This window comes from Chelon labrosus (assembly GCF_963514085.1).
Source record: "Chelon labrosus genome assembly, chromosome: 1".
Taxonomy (NCBI): domain Eukaryota; kingdom Metazoa; phylum Chordata; class Actinopteri; order Mugiliformes; family Mugilidae; genus Chelon; species Chelon labrosus.
Genome location: NC_140337.1, coordinates 30,624,836 through 30,644,009, shown reverse-complemented (window position 1 = coordinate 30,644,009; position 19,174 = coordinate 30,624,836). Strand labels below are relative to the sequence as shown.

General features: G+C 41.3%; 3 protein-coding genes across 3 annotated transcripts; 2 read left to right on the top strand and 1 right to left on the bottom strand.

The window, feature by feature from the left end:
• The first annotated feature begins 858 nt into the window (after positions 1 to 858).
• On the top strand, positions 859 to 5,906 carry LOC311489751 (butyrophilin subfamily 2 member A1-like). Its single transcript, XM_084546989.1, has 5 exons — positions 859 to 996; positions 1,885 to 2,226; positions 3,526 to 3,825; positions 3,906 to 4,025; positions 4,197 to 5,906. Exons 1-5 carry the CDS (start codon positions 861 to 863, stop codon positions 4,751 to 4,753), a joined length of 1,455 nt encoding a protein of 484 aa, XP_084403115.1. The 5' UTR covers positions 859 to 860; the 3' UTR covers positions 4,754 to 5,906.
• A 4,268-nt stretch (positions 5,907 to 10,174) lies between these two features.
• On the top strand, positions 10,175 to 13,016 carry LOC311489759 (uncharacterized protein). Its single transcript, XM_084547019.1, has one exon. It carries the CDS (start codon positions 11,669 to 11,671, stop codon positions 12,788 to 12,790), a length of 1,122 nt encoding a protein of 373 aa, XP_084403145.1. The 5' UTR covers positions 10,175 to 11,668; the 3' UTR covers positions 12,791 to 13,016.
• A 552-nt stretch (positions 13,017 to 13,568) lies between these two features.
• Positions 13,569 to 16,245, bottom strand: LOC311489754 (uncharacterized protein). Its single transcript, XM_084547009.1, has 2 exons — positions 16,070 to 16,245; positions 13,569 to 14,908 (listed from the first exon to the last, which is right to left on the bottom strand). Exon 2 carries the CDS (start codon positions 14,789 to 14,791, stop codon positions 13,664 to 13,666), a length of 1,128 nt encoding a protein of 375 aa, XP_084403135.1. The 5' UTR covers positions 14,792 to 14,908; positions 16,070 to 16,245; the 3' UTR covers positions 13,569 to 13,663.
• Positions 16,246 to 19,174: the final 2,929 nt, after the last annotated feature.

Here is a 19,174-nt window from a genome sequence, read left to right as displayed (position 1 = left end):
TCTTTATGTGCGTTTGTATTCCTGACAAGCTGAACCAGTCATGTGGTTAAAATAAACAAAGGAATGAGATCAGCTGATAAAGAAGGCGTGTATGCCACATGAAAACCTGTCAATTCAGTTTTCTCTCAGACTCTCAGAGGCACGACACAGGTGAGCTCAAGTTTTTAATTCAAATTTTCAGCAATGATTTCCACAGATTTAATCCAACTGTCGTCGTTTCGCTCATACATTTGATTCTCAGTAGTGTTTTACTAAAAGCTGGTGGCTTTTGTTTAAAAGACTGCAATATGAAAACAGCTCACCCTGGAAATAGAGTCATTTCCTGGAATTGAAAGAGTTTGTCTGACATAACACATATTTTTGGAAATCATGCACAGACAAAATGTAATGTATAGTTATAGCTAAGAGTGATTAAGTATTATGATGCTTGCCTAAGAATTTACAAAGAAAGGTGGAAGTTCATCTCCATACAGTATAATACATATCTGATTTGTGCTTGTTGGAAAAACAAATCTGGAGTTGGTACAACCGGACAATCCAGGAGAGTTGTATCGTTGTCAGGAAAATCTCGTCGTCTCTGAACTTAAGCTTTGCGGCAACAAATAAAGCAGCAATTGGCCGGACCACCACTGATATAGTGTGTTAGTCACGTTAACTACGATGATGTCGTTCGCTCTCTTTCGTTAGGGTCAAAGCCTTGGCAATGTGCCTCCATAAATCTGTGGCAACGAGCTTTTAATAAAAAACATTGAATGAAGGGTGTGTTCAAATAATATAAATCTTTAAGACACAATCTTTGACTAAACATTGGTTCCTGGCCTATGTACAATGACCTTTTCTATATATTTTAATCAGAAACAATGTTTCCTGAAATCAACACGTTATCATTGATTTATTCCAGAGTTCAAATCACCATGACGCTTCATCTAATGGACGGACTCGTCTTTAAACCTCATTGTGCGGTTATTCTCCTTCTCCTAATACACAACCATGCAGGTAAGAACACACATACACCTGAAACCTGTTTATCTGAATAAAACTAAGGGTGAATATATCTTAGCTGCCGATCAAAATTCCGGGAAGGTTCTCGTTCAACCTGAACTTCCTGTAACTTGAAACCTCAACGAATAAATCACTAAGAATCACTAAGACCAAAGTCGGCCTACACCAGAGACAGAGACAAGTTTATAAAAGTCAAACACATCAAATAGAACAATAAAATCAACACCTCCACCTGAACTAACTCCTGAACAGTCTGATTGACCTTCTTTTGTAATTCCTTTACAATTTAATTAATTAATTTTTACCTTCCTGCCTGTTCTTGAACAGACCTTTGAGCACTTCCAGAGAGGTATGTCAGAAACGCGTTCATTGGACTAAATTTACTTGTGATCTTTGCAAACAGCCTTGAAAGACTTTCTTTTTTTACGAGATTCAGTTCTTCCCTTTCAGACACTTTTTCTTCATTTTATTGCGTAAAACATATTTTCCAAAAGAATTTGCCCGTGATTAATCTTTAAACAGTGAAAACACTAAACACAAACATTTAGGAAAGACTGTTATTGAAGTGTGACCCATAAGCTTTTCCTCATGCTTCCCTTAACTGGGAGCATTGGTAACATAAGCTTTGTCTGCCCACCATCCACCCCAACCACCTCCCTGTGCACATCAGAATGCTGCAAGTGGATGGTGTGGTATCTGTGAAACCCCAATCCGGCCTTGAAATGGTGACTTTCAATCCAACATCGCAAACACATAAATGAGTGACGTATGTTGGGTTCACCGTTGATCTGTCCCCAAGTTTGGACACTCATGAATATTCATAATAGGGTGCTGGTATTGGGGTATTCCACATATCCATATCCCAATCTATTTTCTCCCCAGCTCTTTCCCAGGTGATTGTTCCGTCTCAGCCAGTTGTGGCCGTCGTCGGCGATGACGTCCTTCTGCCGTGTCAGCTGAAACCTGCCACGGACGCCTCAGAGATGGCGGTGGAGTGGTCGAGACAGGACTTGAACCCTCGATATGTTTTCGTGCTGCGCGAGACAGTGGAGCTTGTCACTAACAAAAATCCAGCCTACGAGGGAAAAACGTCGATGAACATACCCAGACTGAAGCTCGGAGACGTTTCACTGAAACTCTCCAAAGTGAAAGTGTCTGATGGAGGAATGTACAAATGCTTCGTTCCAACTGTGGCTGCAGAATCTACTGTTAAATTGGTTGTTGGTGAGTGAACTGACATCATTAATCTTTAAGTTGGACCCATAATGTGCTCCTGGTAAAAGCTTTTTTGTACGGGTAATGTTGCTGTGTTCAGACCTCACATTAACGTCCGATTTGGGCAATCCAATTTCAACCGTCCAGCTTAAAGTACCTGGGTTTATACCTGGCATTAAAATGTGTCCCCGGCCAGCACTTGAGATCTTATCACAGCTTCTCTGGATCCAAAACCAGGCCGTCCGAGGGTCCAATCTTGCCCTTGGCATGTGAAATTTACAATTTATCCTAATTATTCCTATTTTGGCGGCACAGTGGTGTGGTGGTTAGCGCTGATGCCTCACAGCAAGAAGGTTCTGGGTTCTAATCCATGGGCCGCCCAGGGTGTACCCTCAAGCGGTTACAGAAAATTAATAAATTAATGAATATTCCTAATTTGTCCAAAAGGGGTCGCACTGTTTTAACACTCGGACTCAGAACTAAAGAGCAGATGGCACCAAAAATTACACTTGTTCATAAAATGTTTTGAAAAAGGATAGTTCATTAAATGTAAACATTTTTATAATGCACTAGCACTTCTACGCACTAAAACAAGGTGATGCTATTATGTTACGGGTCCGGGCCCACTTGGGATCAAACTGGGCTGTATGTGGCCCCTGAACTAATAAGCCGATCATCATATACTGTACCAACATACACATGAGAACACTATAAGGGGTTAAACATGTTATTCAGTGTGGTAAAGGCGAAACTGTAACACACTTCCTCATCTTACTGGTCGGTCCACATTCCAGTCACTGGCAGTGATTTCATCACCGTGGAACAGAAAGTGACTCATCAGCTCCACTCTTACACATAAGTACAAAGGGACTATTGATAATACATTAAACAACTGTTTAACCCAACAATCGTTAATAATGAAAAAAAAAGACACATCCTATTAGAATCACACTAGTTTGCGTTAATTATTCTTGAGATGTAAAGTTGATTGTGTAAGTTGATCGAACTGGATCAAACAAAGGTCCAACAAGTCCGAGAACTTCTTAAGGCAGTGAGACATATAGTAGATCATTTTCAGGAGGACAGTGGACCCAACAACTGTGAGATGGAAGAGGTTTGGACCAGGTCTCTTTATAAATAGTCAACAGTTCAGGAAGGACTTTGTCAGTTGTAATATGAACATGACTTCCTTAGAAAAAAGGCTTCTACAAAGACCTGAACTATGAGTTTAAAAACTTTTATAAATGAGGACTCTCACTATGTGATGGTTAATAATTGAAGGTCTGATGTTCTTCTTTTTATCTTTAGGTACAGCTTCATCCATTGTCCTCAGATTAGTGAAGACTGAGAACGATGAAACCCTCAGTGGCGGAGGAGTGGTGTTACAGTGTGAGTCTGCAGGCTGGTATCCAGAACCTGAGGTGTTGTGGCTGGACGCTGAGGGAAACCTGCTCTCTGCTGGACCTCCAGAGACAGTCAGAGGTCCTGATGACCTCTATACTGTCAGCAGCAGAGTGACTGTGGACAAGAAAGACAGCAAGGACTTCACCTGTAGAGTCCAACAGAATGACATCAACCAGACCAGAGAGGCTCACATACATGTTGCAGGTAGAACAGTGCGTTCTGTATTTATCAGTAAACTGTTTTGAACTCTGACGTTTTAATGTTTCTGTGTTTCATCACTGCAGATGATGTGTTTGTTCCTGGAAACAGTCCTGTTGGTCACATCACCATCAGCTTGATTGTGATGTTCATAGTTATTCTTGCAGTTGTCTTTGTTGTGGTGAAATGGAGTCGGAGACAGAGAAGTAAGTCTGTAATCACTTCTGTCTAAATGTTCAGGCAGTTTAGCTCCTTGTTGCAGACACTGATAAAAATATGAAAACAATAATTCCACTGAATAATGTGTTAGAGAGAATATTTCAGTTCTCTTGTCCTCTTTCCTCCCTCAAACTGTTGCTTTTGTTTGTTTATTTCAGGCAAAGACGTGACAAGTTCAACAACAGGAACTTCTAGTAACCATGAAGAAGTGCACTTGGTCGTGGAGGAAGAAAGAGAAAAGCCGCAGGTCACAGGACAGAGTCTGAACATCAGTGATCTAAATGAGAAAGAAATAAACCTCAAAAAAGAGTTACAGACTCTAGAGGAAGAACGTATATATGTGGTAGGGGCAATTAATTTATTAATGAGTCAAAAGAACAATCTGGAGAACCAAATGTGCGACATAACAAAACAAAGAAATGAAATTCAGAGTGAGCAGGAAGCAATAACAAAACCAAAAGAACAAGGTAAAACAAAGAAAATAAAAAAAGACAAGAAAAAAACTATACCAGACCTTGAAACAAGGAAAGATAATGTTGAAAGAGAACTGAAAATCAACAAGACAGCTCATGAGTCAGTAGTTTATGTGGTTAATATGCTGACAGAGAAGAAGAAAGTCTTGGAGAATCACAAGAATGAGATTGATAGACAGCTGGAGGAGATAAAGAAGCAGAGAGATGAAGTTCAAACTCAGATCAGTTCAGACCAGACATAGGAACAGAATAAACACAGAAAATAACTGCTGCTAAAGTTGCTAAAAGGGAAGAATTGTCACACAATCTGAGCTTGAAGCAACTTTTTCCTTCCACCTCTGTCACAGATGAGTCTGTACAGAGTGAAAGGTTTAAAAGAAGATCTTGGTTCAGAAACAGACAGAACATTTATTGAGAGTGTTCACAACAGAGAGTTGATCAGACTGACAGGAGATCAATGCAGGTGAATCTAAACTCTATATTATTCTTTGTCTACATCTTTTTACAATCATATTTATTTATTGAGAAGACTACAGGTCAGGTGACGATGACGCTTGTCTGTGTTTTACTGTGACTCTGTTGATGCTGTGGAGGAAAACAGTCACTGAGGTGTTATTGAACTGTCAAACACCATGTGGAGGAAGAATGTGAAAGTTGTCTTGTTGCTTTATACTTTTTCTACTTTCTTGGTGACTGTCTTATCTTATCTACAGATGGTTTACTTCACACAAAACTAACATGAACATATTTTATTATAGATTACAGACCCAGAACCAAACAAAGACTGATCTTTCTGCTTTCTTTGAGTTTAGTGTTACTGCATCAACAGCTGAGGCTGTAGACTGAGCGTCTCTGCTTCAGGATAAACTGAACTGTGATTTGTTGAGCTGCCGAGTTTGTTTTTTTACATTTGTATAAAACAGGTTTGTGGAAATAGATGTTGATATAAATCCATACAGTTAGTGATTATGAATCAGTCCAGTGCTGTTGTTTTTAGAAATAATCTGTAGTCATTTATTTTCCGTCAAGTTCTTTTGTAATTCATTCTTTATTCTTATTTATCTTGTATACAGAGGTGGTAATTCCTCGTTTGGTGGACTTCATACAAAAATAATCTGATCGCATTTTACTGGAGATTTGGTGAAATTGTGTCCCCGAAGCAGAGCACACCCAAAATAAGATCATTTAGAAAACTGTATGATAATGTAAATGGTTTAAATGGTGGTTAGAGTGCATGTTATATGCCAAGGTTCATGAATGTAAAGTTTTAATGGAGATTTCATCACTTCAATTTGTATTGTGTGTTAATTTTCACTTAATAAAAAATAAATTAAACAATGTTAAATCTTGTTGCATTTACAGACAAAATAAAGTGGTTTAACTTATTAGCTAAGTTATAGTCGTCCATCACCTCTACACCGTAGCTACAAGTGTAGATATACCATAATTATACAATAGTTTTAGGGCCTATACAATATACCATTAATACATGTGCCAAAAAAAATGGTATTTATGGTATTTCTGTGCACAAATGAAAAACAAAAACAACCGTTCTTTTGATTTACGTGAGCACCCACACGTCACCAGAAACTGCCGCCTGCTCATGCCCAATCAGCTCATATCTGGCCGTCTCCTCGTAGCCAATCACGTCGGCAGCGCTCAGCTCATGTTTGTTTGCGCAACTGCACTGGCAACGCAACAAATTTGAACATGAGCCTGGATTTGGAGGACTCACCAGTGAACATCCAGGGAATGGACACTGAGAAAGTGGACTCTTATAAGTACCTGGGCGTCCTCAACAACAAGCTGGACTGGACTCACCACACTGACACTCTACAAGAAGGGACAGGGCAAAAGAATGATGGTATCTGTCCTAAGTATTCAGGATTAGGGCCTAGAATAAAACCTGGAGGGTAATCAATTAGATTCCTGGTGTAAGGTGAACAGGTCCACATACAGGCTTTCTTTAAAAGTGTAAACACCAGGAAAGTGGCTGAACCAGACATGATTAGTGGACGTGTCCTCAAAACCTGTGCTGATCAGCTGGCGGCACTGACGTGCACAGGTACAGGCTATTGTTGCTCAGGCAATAGGCCATTTTCCCTTAGTAAAGTATTTTTTTTATTGCTGTTGTGTCTACATCAATACAATGAGCCCATAATTGGTGAAGTAGAAGTGTTAAACAAATTAAATCGCCATATAATTAAAATTTTTCTTTCTGTAATCAAAAAGTTATTTTATTTTAACATTGTCAGTGATGCCCTCTGACTGAACACTGTGGGTGGATGTAGGAGAGGGAAAGTTTGTCAGGTGAGTTTTAGAAGTCATGGAGATTACAAATGATCTGTGAATAATACTAAAAAGTCTCCACCTGGCCTCGAATAATGTTCTTAACGTTTGCCTCACGTCACGTAGCATTGCCTGAGCAAGACCTGGGATCCTCACTGACCTGGGAGTCTGCTTTAGGAGCTGATCCATTTTCACCTGAAGAGGGCAGATGCCATGCAGAACAGAGCTCTGCAGAGAACTACCCTGACATCGCTCTTCTTTTCAATCGTGTGGTAAACAACGACCATACTCCTTTCCAAGATGCTTTAATCTGCCTGATGAACGTGACTGAAAGAAACGTATACGTTCCAGCGGACCTCTACAAAAACAGCACAACGGCCGATAAAAGTTAACCAAGCAGGCCAGGATGCATGTGATTAAACATGTTAATAGCAGAAAAAAAAAAAAAACAGATTTACTTGCGGTTTGGAAGTTCACGCCCCCATAGCAAAACTGGTCTAACCCAGTGATGGGCCACACAACCCACTTGCACTTGGCCCAGATGCATGAATGAATTGCGGCCCTTATGTGGTCCACATCCAGCATCCAACATGTGTGCCACATAAGACCCACAACTCAGCCGAACTGCAACCAGAGCTGGCCCTAATGTGGCCCTATGGTGGGCCAAACTATTTTCAGAAGTGGTTCCTGATGTCAGCCTTAACTCAGCCACTTATTTATGTGCCATAGTTATTCAGACATATAGATATATATTAATATATATATATAAAAACAAACAAGTACAGTATTATAAGCAAACGTTTATTTTTTAGTCATGTCAACACAGTACACACACCTGCACATTTAACACATTAAAAAATTGTACATTTATGATTCTATACGTCCATAAACTGGATAAATTATCTTAAACTCTCAGCACGAGTTTAAGATACGTTGCTGTCCATTCCCTGCTTTCTCTTCAGATGTAACCATGTTTTGATGGTGGAGTCTATTTCAGAATCAGAATCAGAAAAGACTTTATTGCCAAGCATGTTTGTACATACAAGGAATTTGCTTTGGTGTTGGTACGCATAAAATAAAATAAAATAAACTATAAAACTTGCTCTCAGATATACATAATACAAAAATACAAAAAAATACATACACAGTAGGGATGTAACGATACACTCAACTCACGACTCGATGCGGTTCACGATTTTTTATTCATGATACGATTTTCTCACGATTTTGTTTTTTAATCGAAACGAGCTACAGACGAATTATGACCAAATAAAATTATCTTTTATTCGTAGGAAAAACAGAAACTTACAGAAACTCTGTAAAACAGTGTCCTCCCCCTACATGGTCATCTTAAACAACAAAATACATGCGGTATCTTGGCTCCAGCGTGTTCATCAACAGCCGAAAGCCCTCATTTTCAACGACGGAAAATGACCAAATCTTTTCCAATAAAATAACCAACTGCCCTGGTAATTTCTTGTGTTGTTACAGAGGAGATGCAAAGCCTCTCGTCAGGGTGGTAATCTGTGTTCTTCCTGTAGTTGATGATCAGCTCCACTGTCTTGGAGGCGTTCAGCTCCAAGTTATGGCGGCTGCACCAAGTCACCAGGCGGTCAATCTCCAATCTGTAGGCTCTCTCATCTCCACCTGAGATGAGCCCGATGAGGGTGGTGTCATCCGCAGACTTCAGGAGCTTGACAGAGTCGTGACTGGAGGTGCAGCTGTTGGTGTACAGGGAGAAGAGCAGAGGAGAAAGGACACAGCCTTGAGGGGAACCCGTGCTGATGGTACGGGAGTCTGAGATGTGTTTCCCCAGCCTCACATGCTGCCTCCTGTCAGACAGGAAGTCTGTGATCCACCTGCAGATGGAGTCAGGCACGGTCAGCTGGGAGAGTTTGTCCTGTAGTAGAGACGCAACGACCGTGTTGAAGGCCGAGCTGAAATCCACAAACAGGACCCTGGCGTATGATCTGGGGGGAGTCCAGGTGCTGGAGGATGAGATGGAGGGACAGGTTGACGGCGTCATCCACAGATCTGTTTGATCTGTAGGCGAACTGCAGGGGGTCCAGGAATGGGTCTGTTAAGTCCTTGAGGTGAGAAAGCACAAGACTTCATCACAACCGATGTCAGGGCAACAGGGCGGTAGTCATGGAGACCAGTAGTCCTTGGCTTTTTGGGGACCGGGATGATGGTGGAGTCTATTTCCTGGTCTGTGGCCCCAGATGTTAGACAGTTACGCCAAACAGCAGCTGAAACATACACACACAAAGCACAAATGAAATTAACATTGTTGTATCATTAGGTGATGTGTGTGTTTCCCCTACATCTACTTCTTGGTACAAGACATTTCAGTGCAGTTTTTTAAATTTATGGTCATGTACAAAACAAGGACTTACAGTGTTACACAAACTGTGAGTAGTCAGTATCAGTATGTAATCAATAAAAATAACTCTTTAAGATTCTTGAAAATAGAGTCTGTAGGTTTGTAAACACAACATTCACACCGACCCGTTTTATGGTTGTTTAATAGTTTCAGTATAAGTTCCTAAACCTCCAACTTCCCACCAGTCCCCTCGAACTGAAGAAGCTACTCAGATGAGTTGTGAAACGTCTTCTCAAAAAAATAAAATAATAATAATAATAATAATAATAATAATAATGAAAAAAAACTCTACAAGTCCACAGCTGTCTTTTTAAACGCTATTTTATGATTATCTGCAATTACCAGGCCAGCGGAAAACAAGGTCAACGGGCAGCTAGCGGAAGCTATGGCAGTAGCACTAATGTTTAACTGGCCGGAAAAAAAAACACGTGGAAAAAAGAAAACGACCCCTTTGGCAAAACATCCGCTGTGTTAAGTTCGTCTATGTCATTTATTCAAAACGAATAAGCAAGTTTAACAGCAAAACAGTGCAGCCCATCCTTTCCTGAGCTGCATTTTAGGCTAACGCTAAATATTAGCCACATAGCTAAACGTTAGCCACATAGCCAAACGTTAGCCACATAGCTAAATGTTAACCATAGCTAAACGTTAGCCACATAGCTAAATGTTAACCATAGCAGAGAACGTCTAATATGGGGAGAAGTTCCACTCTCACTGAACTTCCGGGTTCTGAACTGTTGCAGTTCCACTCTGATTCCATATGAGGGCGCTCTCAGGACGAGTGCAGAATGAATGGAGGTCTATGGAGCAGTACCCCTCAAAATCCACTTTTCTCAGGATATAATTTTTTGTGCAGTAATTTGCATCTCCTTTCAAATTCAATATTCAAAGAAATTACACACTGCTGGGTGTTAGATTTTTTAGAGTCACTTATTTTGCTTTAAAAAGTATTTTAAAATGTCAATGACGTCATACACATCGTATGACCAGATACTGCTTTACGGCAATCCTTCAGTCACTGCTTTGGTGCTTTCGCGCTCTGCACTTTCTTTTCTCTCGAGGCATGGACAACACAGCTGACACGGGTAAATAATCGTGCTAGAAGAGTTTCTGTTTCGTTGTTTTAAAAGACCGGGCCGAAAAAAAAAAAAACTTGGGCGAAAAAGTCCGTCTTAACATTCTGGTCCCGCTTCGGATGCCACGATGCCGTCAAGCGGGATCTGGTCGTAATCAGTCCTTCACTGACCAATCAGCGTTCATTAGCACAATGCTAGCGTGTTATGGGCAACAACAACTCAACCTGTAAGAAAATGAAAGGACATAAGTTCTCGTTCATTCAACTTTTGACCTATAACCCATGTTGAACTTGCAAAACCTACAATCAAATCTGAGATTTCTCAACGACAATCGGGTGAAAGAGACACATTTAGCCGTTTAGCTCCATAGAGTCCCATTCATGTTGCACTCATGGCGATCGCCCCCAGTGGAAATCTGGTGGAACTGCAACCAAAATTACTTACAATGGGACTTAATTCGCCTTATTCACCTCGAACGTTCCACCGAGCCTGAGGGGTACACTTACCACTTCCGGGAGTTCTCCCAACGCGATTTCCGGATTTCGCTCAGTGCAATGGCGCCTCACTGCTGTGTTCCCCAATGCACTTCATCACACAGAAAAAAATCTAACCGAGGACAAACGTTTCACCGTTTCCCCAAAGATAAGGGACTACGTCGACAATGGATAATAAACATCAGAAGGGATCCTGGTCGTAATTTTAAGGTAAGTTTTATATGTCTGGTGCTGTGAGGCTGAGCCGCCTGCTAGCCAACTAGCTTGTATCGCTAGAAGCTAGCTAGGCTAGAACTAGCAAGTTTTAGTAGATAGATTAAGGCAGAGAGCCAGGTTGTTGAAATATACAGCCTAGTCCAAAATTAGTAGTATGTTATTAAAATCTACCACCACAGATTCACTAATATAAGCATATTCTGAGTGACCTTGTTTGTATTAGCTTCTAGTCACAAGCTAACCTAGGGAACACATCACATCAGTTTTCCTAGCTAGGAGGAGGATGTACAGGAGTCAGATTGAGTCTGATCAATAAAATTATACATGTAAAAATGTTTATATGATTACATTTTATTTGCTGATGTAGATAAACACATACACTAAAGTGTGCTCGGAGCATTTCCTCCCAGACTGCCTTGTGAAAAGCAAGACTGGCATCACCAAGTTGAGACAGGGAGCTGTGCCAACTGTGTTTGCATGGAGTTCTGTCAGACCAGAGAGGAGGAGTGTTGTTAGAACTGCAAGGTAGTATTTAGATGAATTAAGTCTCTAGTTTGGTTGCATTTATTAACTGTGTAGTGACAGGATTTCTCTGTTGATTTCTCTGTTTTCCAGTAATGTTTCCACGGATCTCGATGATCGACATGGTGTGAATGTGTTGAGGTATGTAAAAGATGTAATTGTTTACATGAATTGAGCATGAGTATCATTGTAAAACACCTAATGTGTCCATCAATATGTTTCTCTTATACTTCCAGTGAAGAGACACCCCCTCCGCACCCAGACCATGAATATGCTGCACTGCCTCCCTCACTTCAAGATCAACTTGAGGAAGCCCGCAAGACCATCGGTGATCAAGAACTTTTAATTTTAGAGCTTCAACAAAAACAGTTTTTGATTTCAAATTTTCAAGGTGACGATAAACAGATTTCATTTTATACAGGGTTCCCAGATTATGATACATTTAAAGCTGTGTTTATGGCCCTGCAACCTACTGCAGAAAATATGGTGGGATGGAGTCAGGCTCAGCGACTTAAACATACAAGTGAGGAGGTACTTCGTCAAGGCTTTAGCGCCTCTAAATTGTCCACTATGGACCAGTTTTTTCTTTTTCTTTGTAGGTTGAGGCAGGGATTTCCTGAGCAGGATCTTGCAACCCGTTTCCATGTTTCACAGTCAACAGTAAGCAGGATCTGTGTGACCTGGGTCAATTTTTTGTATTTTATGTTGGGATCACTTCCAATTTGGCCTTCAAGGAAAACTGTGGACGAACTTATGCCAGACTGTTTTAAATGCACGTTCCCGGCTACTAGAGTTATATTGGATTGCACAGAAATTCATGTACAGAAACCTAGCTCCAAGGTCCTTAACTCTGCGATTTATTCACACTACAAAGGTAACACCACATTTAAGGGCCTAATAGGCATTGCCCCCTCAGGTGAAGTGACTTTTGTCAGTGATTTATATACAGGTTCAATATCTGACAAAGAAATTACCAAAAAATCAGGTATCCTTTCTGTTCTCGAAGAAGGAGATATGGTAATGGCCGATAAAGGCTTTCTCATCGAGGACCTTCTCTCTGAAAGACAGGTCTCCCTTGTAATCCCTCCTTTTTTAGGCCCAAGTGGACACTTCACTGCAGACGAAGTTCGAAAGACTCAAGCGATAGCAAGACTGCGAATTCATGTAGAGCGCGCTATTAGGCGGATTAAAGAGTACCATATTTTTGATAAAGTCTTACCCATGACACTGGTGGGATCCGTTAACCAACTGTGGGCCGTCTGTGCCCTTTTGACTAATTTTCAAGGTCCTCTCTTTTAAAATTGTAATGTTAATGTAAATATCTACCAATGTTAGGTAAATCTCTACAACTGAAATCTTAATATCCACAAATGTATTCAAACCTTGAATAGAAAGTGTTCATCTTTATGAATCTATACAAATCCTTTACCATCATTATTGTTCTTCTTTATGAATCTATACAAATCCTTAACCATCATTATTGTTCTTCTTTATGAATCTATACAAATCCTTAACCATCATTATTGTTCTTCTTTATGAATCTATACAAATCCTTAACCATCATTATTGTTCATCTTTATGAATCTATACAAATCCTTTACCATCATTATTGTTCTTCTTTATGAATCTATACAAATCCTTAACCATCATTATTGTTCTTCTTTATGAATCTGTACAAATCCTTTACCATCATTATTCTTCTTCTTTATGAATCTATACAATATGTGAACTTGTATTGTTACCATAGCACCTTATCATAGTCAGTGTATCACAGGATCAGTCCCTGTCAGACCTTATAATCACTTCTCATGCTCTTTACTTTTACATACCTGTGAGTGATTTGATTGTTTTACGTGTATGTGTGTGTATGTATAAGCTACTGGATGTCTATCTATCTAAAGAATAAAGTACAATTGTATTACACATGGATGATGTCCTTCATAACTTTATAATTTAATATACCGGAACCAGAACAGGTCGGAACATCAGAAAACATTAAAAAAAAAACACTGATAGGCACACTGGTCTAGGGTTGTAAAGGTAACTTTGTACATAGAAGTATGGAAAAGGAACCGGAACAGGTCGGAACATTAGAAATTACATTAGGAACAAACCATTTAAAAAACATTAACAAAAGAGAACTATATACATAAACAGATTATCAGTGATGTATTACATGATTTTGTTACACAAAGAAGGCAGAAAGTGAGAGAAAAAGAATGTGTCCAATTTACATTTCATGTTCTCCCACTCCTTTGGTTGGAAGTGCACCCGCTCCAAGTGATGGTCATCACTGCACTTCACAAAAAAGTCACACCATTTCAAACCAGTGATGCCCATCTGCCCCATCACTTGAAAATAGTACTCGTGTGTGGTCTTCAGGCTAAGGCTACCATCAGCCTTGCAACGCAAGTATTTGCAATCCTTCACGCTGCCTTTGTTGGGACACTTGATCTCCAGGAGGCCGTGCATTGGTGAGGCACTGGGGTCAATCACTTTTCGGTCAGGTGAGGCACCTAGGTGTGGGGCATGGTGGTTGATGACGAACCCACAGGGGAAGATCTCATTGCCAGTGAGGTCTTGATATTCGGCCGCAGCAACAGGCTCCAGTTCCAAACCTCTCTTCATCACCTTAGTCTGCACTATTTTCTTTTTCAAATCGGCAGCTAATGCGTTGTAGTCTGCCACCCTTGAACAAATCCTCTTGAAGGAAGAGGAGGTAAGACGATTGGCTCGAACTTTATGCCAGGTCTTGCTATTGCTCTGTTCCCTTGTCTCTATCTCCAGCTGTACTGCAACAGCCTGAGTGACCACCAGGCCACCATAGTAGCACGACTCGGTGTCATCCAGGACAGTGTAAAATGAGCATGGCTGTGATGGTAAGGGAAACAGGGGATCATCATTAGCCCTGGAAGACTGTGTTGCGTGGTAGGTAAGCACAGATCCCTTTGGAAGGTCTCCAAAGTCGGTAGAGACAAGAGCAGCAGGCTGTTTTCTGTTCTCCTCCAGCAGCTTGAACATCTGACTCCTGCTTTCTATTTGACTCAGGTTTCGGTGTAGGCTCTCTGCAAAGGCATTTGATGGAAGCGGGAGTGGCACAGGACAGTACAGGTTTGACATCACCCCTTCAGACGAGCGTTGCCTCTTTGGCGGAGGTGCGTTGGTCACCGGTGGTTTTAGCTTTGAGACACTCACAGAGCTCACCGTTCTTGCACTGACACCCAGGGCCCTCGATGGAACGTGCCAGGCTTGAGGCAGTGACGTCTTGCTCGTTGTTGGGGGGACAGATGTGTAGCCCATCTTGGCAAAGTGAGCGAGAGTGTAGAGCAGCCCGATGAGATGGTTGCACTGTCCCAAGCCAGCTTTGCAGTTGCACTGTGTCTCCCTTATAAATGGCTGCTCAAGTGACAGCTCCACCTGAAAAGATAATCAAACTTTAGACACTTGACACTTCAGAGTTGCTATTAACAAATATATGGCATAAATATATATATATAACGTAAACTGAGTGTGCAGTGAATCAGGTACATCTGGCATTTAATTGATCGGTCATGAAAATATTACAGCTACATGCTGGTATTGGTAGGTTGTTTACAGCTGTGATACTTGCGAACACAACTTGAAAGATACCTAATATCTTGGACACTCATTGTACAAAAAAGTCAGGGTTGTGGAAAAGCTCATATGTGACCCTGCAAGGCGAAACCAGTCGCTTTGCGCACGGTGCTATTTTGAGAAAATTCACGATAAACAAACGTATGGGTGAAAATGTTGAATTTCACGTTTTCGCATAATTCGACAGTATACAGAGCACAATAACTTAATTTTGTAAATTTTACCAAAGCGACTGGTTTCGCCTTGCAGGGTCACATATTAAGATTGAACAGTATGGATTCCATATTATGTCAATTTTAAACAGACAAGTGATTTGTAAGCTAATTACATTTTGAAGAACTTTCCTCAACCCTGGATACACTGCTCCAAGAACTGAGCAACTCTTATCTTAACATGAATGTTAAAACTTACCTTATCACTTACCTGATAGTTATACTGTCATTACACTATCATTGTCAACAAGCAATAGCAACATGCACCTAGCCCTGTCTGGCTTTGCTCATTTGAAACAAGATAATATTTGAGTAGATATCAATGAAGCTTATGTGATATTACATCAACTACAGATAACATGTTAATGAGATAAAATCAACATGTTATTTTCAATCAGACAGGGAAAGGTGCATTGTTGATATAAACTCATAATGAACATTTAGCAAGCTGGTTTAACTGTGGCACTGCTCTGCGAACTGAGCAGTTTGTCCACTTAGCACTATGATACCTGTATGTTGTAAGGTGCCTCATTTTTCCGCACCGAGGGAAAACACCTAGCCCTCACAAATATGTGTGATGGGCTCCTATTAACTGTCGATTAAATACATGTTAAGTGTTAAATAAAATCTGACATAGTACACAGTCAACAACTCCATATCACTGCTAAGCTTACTACCCCTAGCTGCTATAGTAACGTTACAAGCTAGCAGAAATTAGCGTAAATTAGCGTAAATTAGCGTCCATTCATACCTTCAATGTCGTGGATAAAACCTTCGATCCAGTTACTGTATCCCTTAATTAACACTGCCCGGGGGATGTTGCAGTCGGTACTGGCCCACTGCTCCACATTTTGTATGGTTAATTCGGGCAGACAGGAAAGATTGGTGGTCCACACTGGAGTTTCCATTGCTGGTGCAGCTGAATCTCTGAAGATCGTATGCGTCAGAGTCCAACTTCCGGGTTTGTGTACCCCTCAACGGCGTTCGAGTTTTCAAAATGGCCGCCAGGTGAATAAGGCGAATAGAGAGTGGCAAGGCTCTCCGTAGACGGGCTCTGACCATAGCTAAACGTTAGCCAAATAGCCAAACGTTAGCCACATAGTTAAATGTTAACCATAGCCAAACGTTAGCCACATAGCCAAACGTTAGCCACATAGCCAAACGTTAGCCACACAGCTAAACGTTAGCCACACAGCTAAATGTTAACCATAGCTAAACGTTAGCCACATAGCTAAACGTTAGCCACATAGCTAAACATTAGCGCCCCTTGTTAACATTCAGGCTAGACTCTAGACAGAAATTGTCTTTGTATGCTAACTGCTAACTGCTAACGCATTGTCTCAATAACAAACGTTGTCGTAAACATAAAACTGAAGCATTTCACTCACCACGTCTTGGTTGTCCGTCTCAGACGGTGCCGCCTTTGCCGCATCTGGGCCGGGTCCCGTTCACATGCCTGATGCCAGTGCTGAGTGAACGACACCTAACAACACACACTGCCTCCCCGTCCGAAGCGGCAGAGCTAATAAACTAGCTAACTATGCCACTGTATGTTATTTTAGGCCACTTCTTCATGTCATCCTCCCTCCCCTCTATATTATTAGGCAGCGGGATTGTAATGTCGTCTTGTTTGAGCTGTGACAGCCAGCGTTTACAAACGCCGCTTCCGGTTCATACCGGAAGTCTCGCCCATAATTCGCGCAAGGGCTCATGGGAGCTAGGAATAAGGTGGACACAGTCTATCTATGTTAATGTTATGCTGGTCTGTCTCACTGTGAGACACCTGATGACCAGACTGTGATATGTTTTTGGAACAATTTCTTCACTTCCTAAAAATAAAACATTAGCTTAGCAACTGAGACAGTTTTCTTCATTGTAATGACTTGCCAAAGCAGCAGATTAATGTTTGTTCTTCTCTGAGTATACTGATTACACTGCTTTTGTGACATCCTGGTATCATTGTATTCAGTATCCATGTTAAAGCAGTTAAACTAAGCCAGGGTTTTACTGTATTAAGTCAACTTAAAGACTATGATCAGCAAAACATTGTGCTTTGAGTTATTTAAAATGGGAAGGTTAAAAAAAAAAAATCACACTGTGTTGAAATCAGGTAGTCTGCAGAATCAGAATATGATTTATTGCCACACATACGAGAAAGTTGCCAATAAACATAGTAAGAGTTCCCTATTATCGGGTTAATTTAGCCTTTTTGCTATTTGCTCCTCAGGTTAGATGCATTTTGTTGTGTACTATCTGATCTATCATCTATGAATATAATCTATAATCAATAAACATCTAATCTAGTCCAGTCTAAGAAGTACTGTAAATCAATGCACATAAATATAGATGGAAGTGTTTACAATTACAGAGGTGTTGCCTAGCAACGAGGCTGGTCAGCATTTCAAATGGAATGTCATTCAGGAGACATTTTGTATTCCTTTGAAGATGTTGCCTAGCAACAAGGCAGGGGGCGTGGTCAACTTCTGTCCTTTGATCTCAGGAAACATCAAAGACATTCCATTTGAGATTTCCTTTAAATAGGTCCAGTCTCAATTCAGATTTTAGTATAGATTTTTTCTACACACTCAACGGAGAATCTGCGGCGAACGGAAAATCTGAGCTAAACAACAGTTATTTGTGAAAGATTAAAACCAAAGACTAAAATTAACACACAAAACAATGGACAGGAAGAACGTGACAAAACCAAAAGCAGATAACCTGCAACCAACAACGGTGAGAACTGGTACGAAAACAAGTGAAGAACAAGGAGATATGGAAATTGATAGGCTCGTTGACACCACAGTCTCACAAATAATAGGGCTGACTGCTGGGAATATTGGTGAGCTGAGGCAGTCAATCCATCGCTGGGAGGCAGAACGTGCCACGTCTGGGGATGAATCCTCAGACGTCCTGCAAAAAATCCAGAAACACCAGGGGAAGTTTTTTGCAATGAGGCAAATGTTTGCTGAGCACTGTGGGGACAATGACAGCAATGAAATGACTCAACCAGGAAAGTCATCTGTGACACTGGATTCCTCCTTGACTGAATCAAACTTTGCAGCAACCAAAAAGAGACAGAAGGCAGTGAGGGACTCCTCCTCAACCAAACCAAACGTCATGGCAACCAAAAAGACACAGAATGCGTCGAAGACACTGGACTCCTCCTCGACCAAACCAAAGGCTGCGACAACCAAAAACACACAGAAGGCAGTGAGGCCACTGGACTCCTCCTCGACCAAACCAAAGGTTGCGGCAAACAAAAAGACACAGAAGCCAGTGAGGCCACTGGACTCCTCCTCGACCAAACCAATTGTTGTGGCAACTAAACAGACACAGAAGCCAGTGAGGCCACTGGACTCCTCCTCGACCATGCCAATCGTTGTGGCAACCAATAAGACACAGAAGGCAGTGAGGCCACTGGACTCCTCCTTGACCAAACCAGTTGTTGTGGCAACTAAACAGACACAGAAGCCAGTGAGGCCACTGGACTCCTCCTCGACCATGCCAATCGTTGTGGCAACCAATAAGACACAGAAGGCAGTGAGGCCACTGGACTCCTCCTCGACCATGCCAATCGTTGCGGCAACCAATAAGACACAGAAGGCAGTGAGGCCACTGGACTCCTCCTCGACCATGCCAATCGTTGCGGCAACCAATAAGACACAGAAGGCAGTGAGGCCACTGGACTCCTCCTCGACCATGCCAATCGTTGCGGCAACCAATAAGACACAGAAGCCAGTGAGGCCACTGGACTCCTCCTCGACCATGCCAATCGTTGCGGCAACCAATAAGACACAGAAGCCAGTGAGGCCACTGGACTCCTCCTCGACCAAACCAAATGTTGCGGCAACCACGG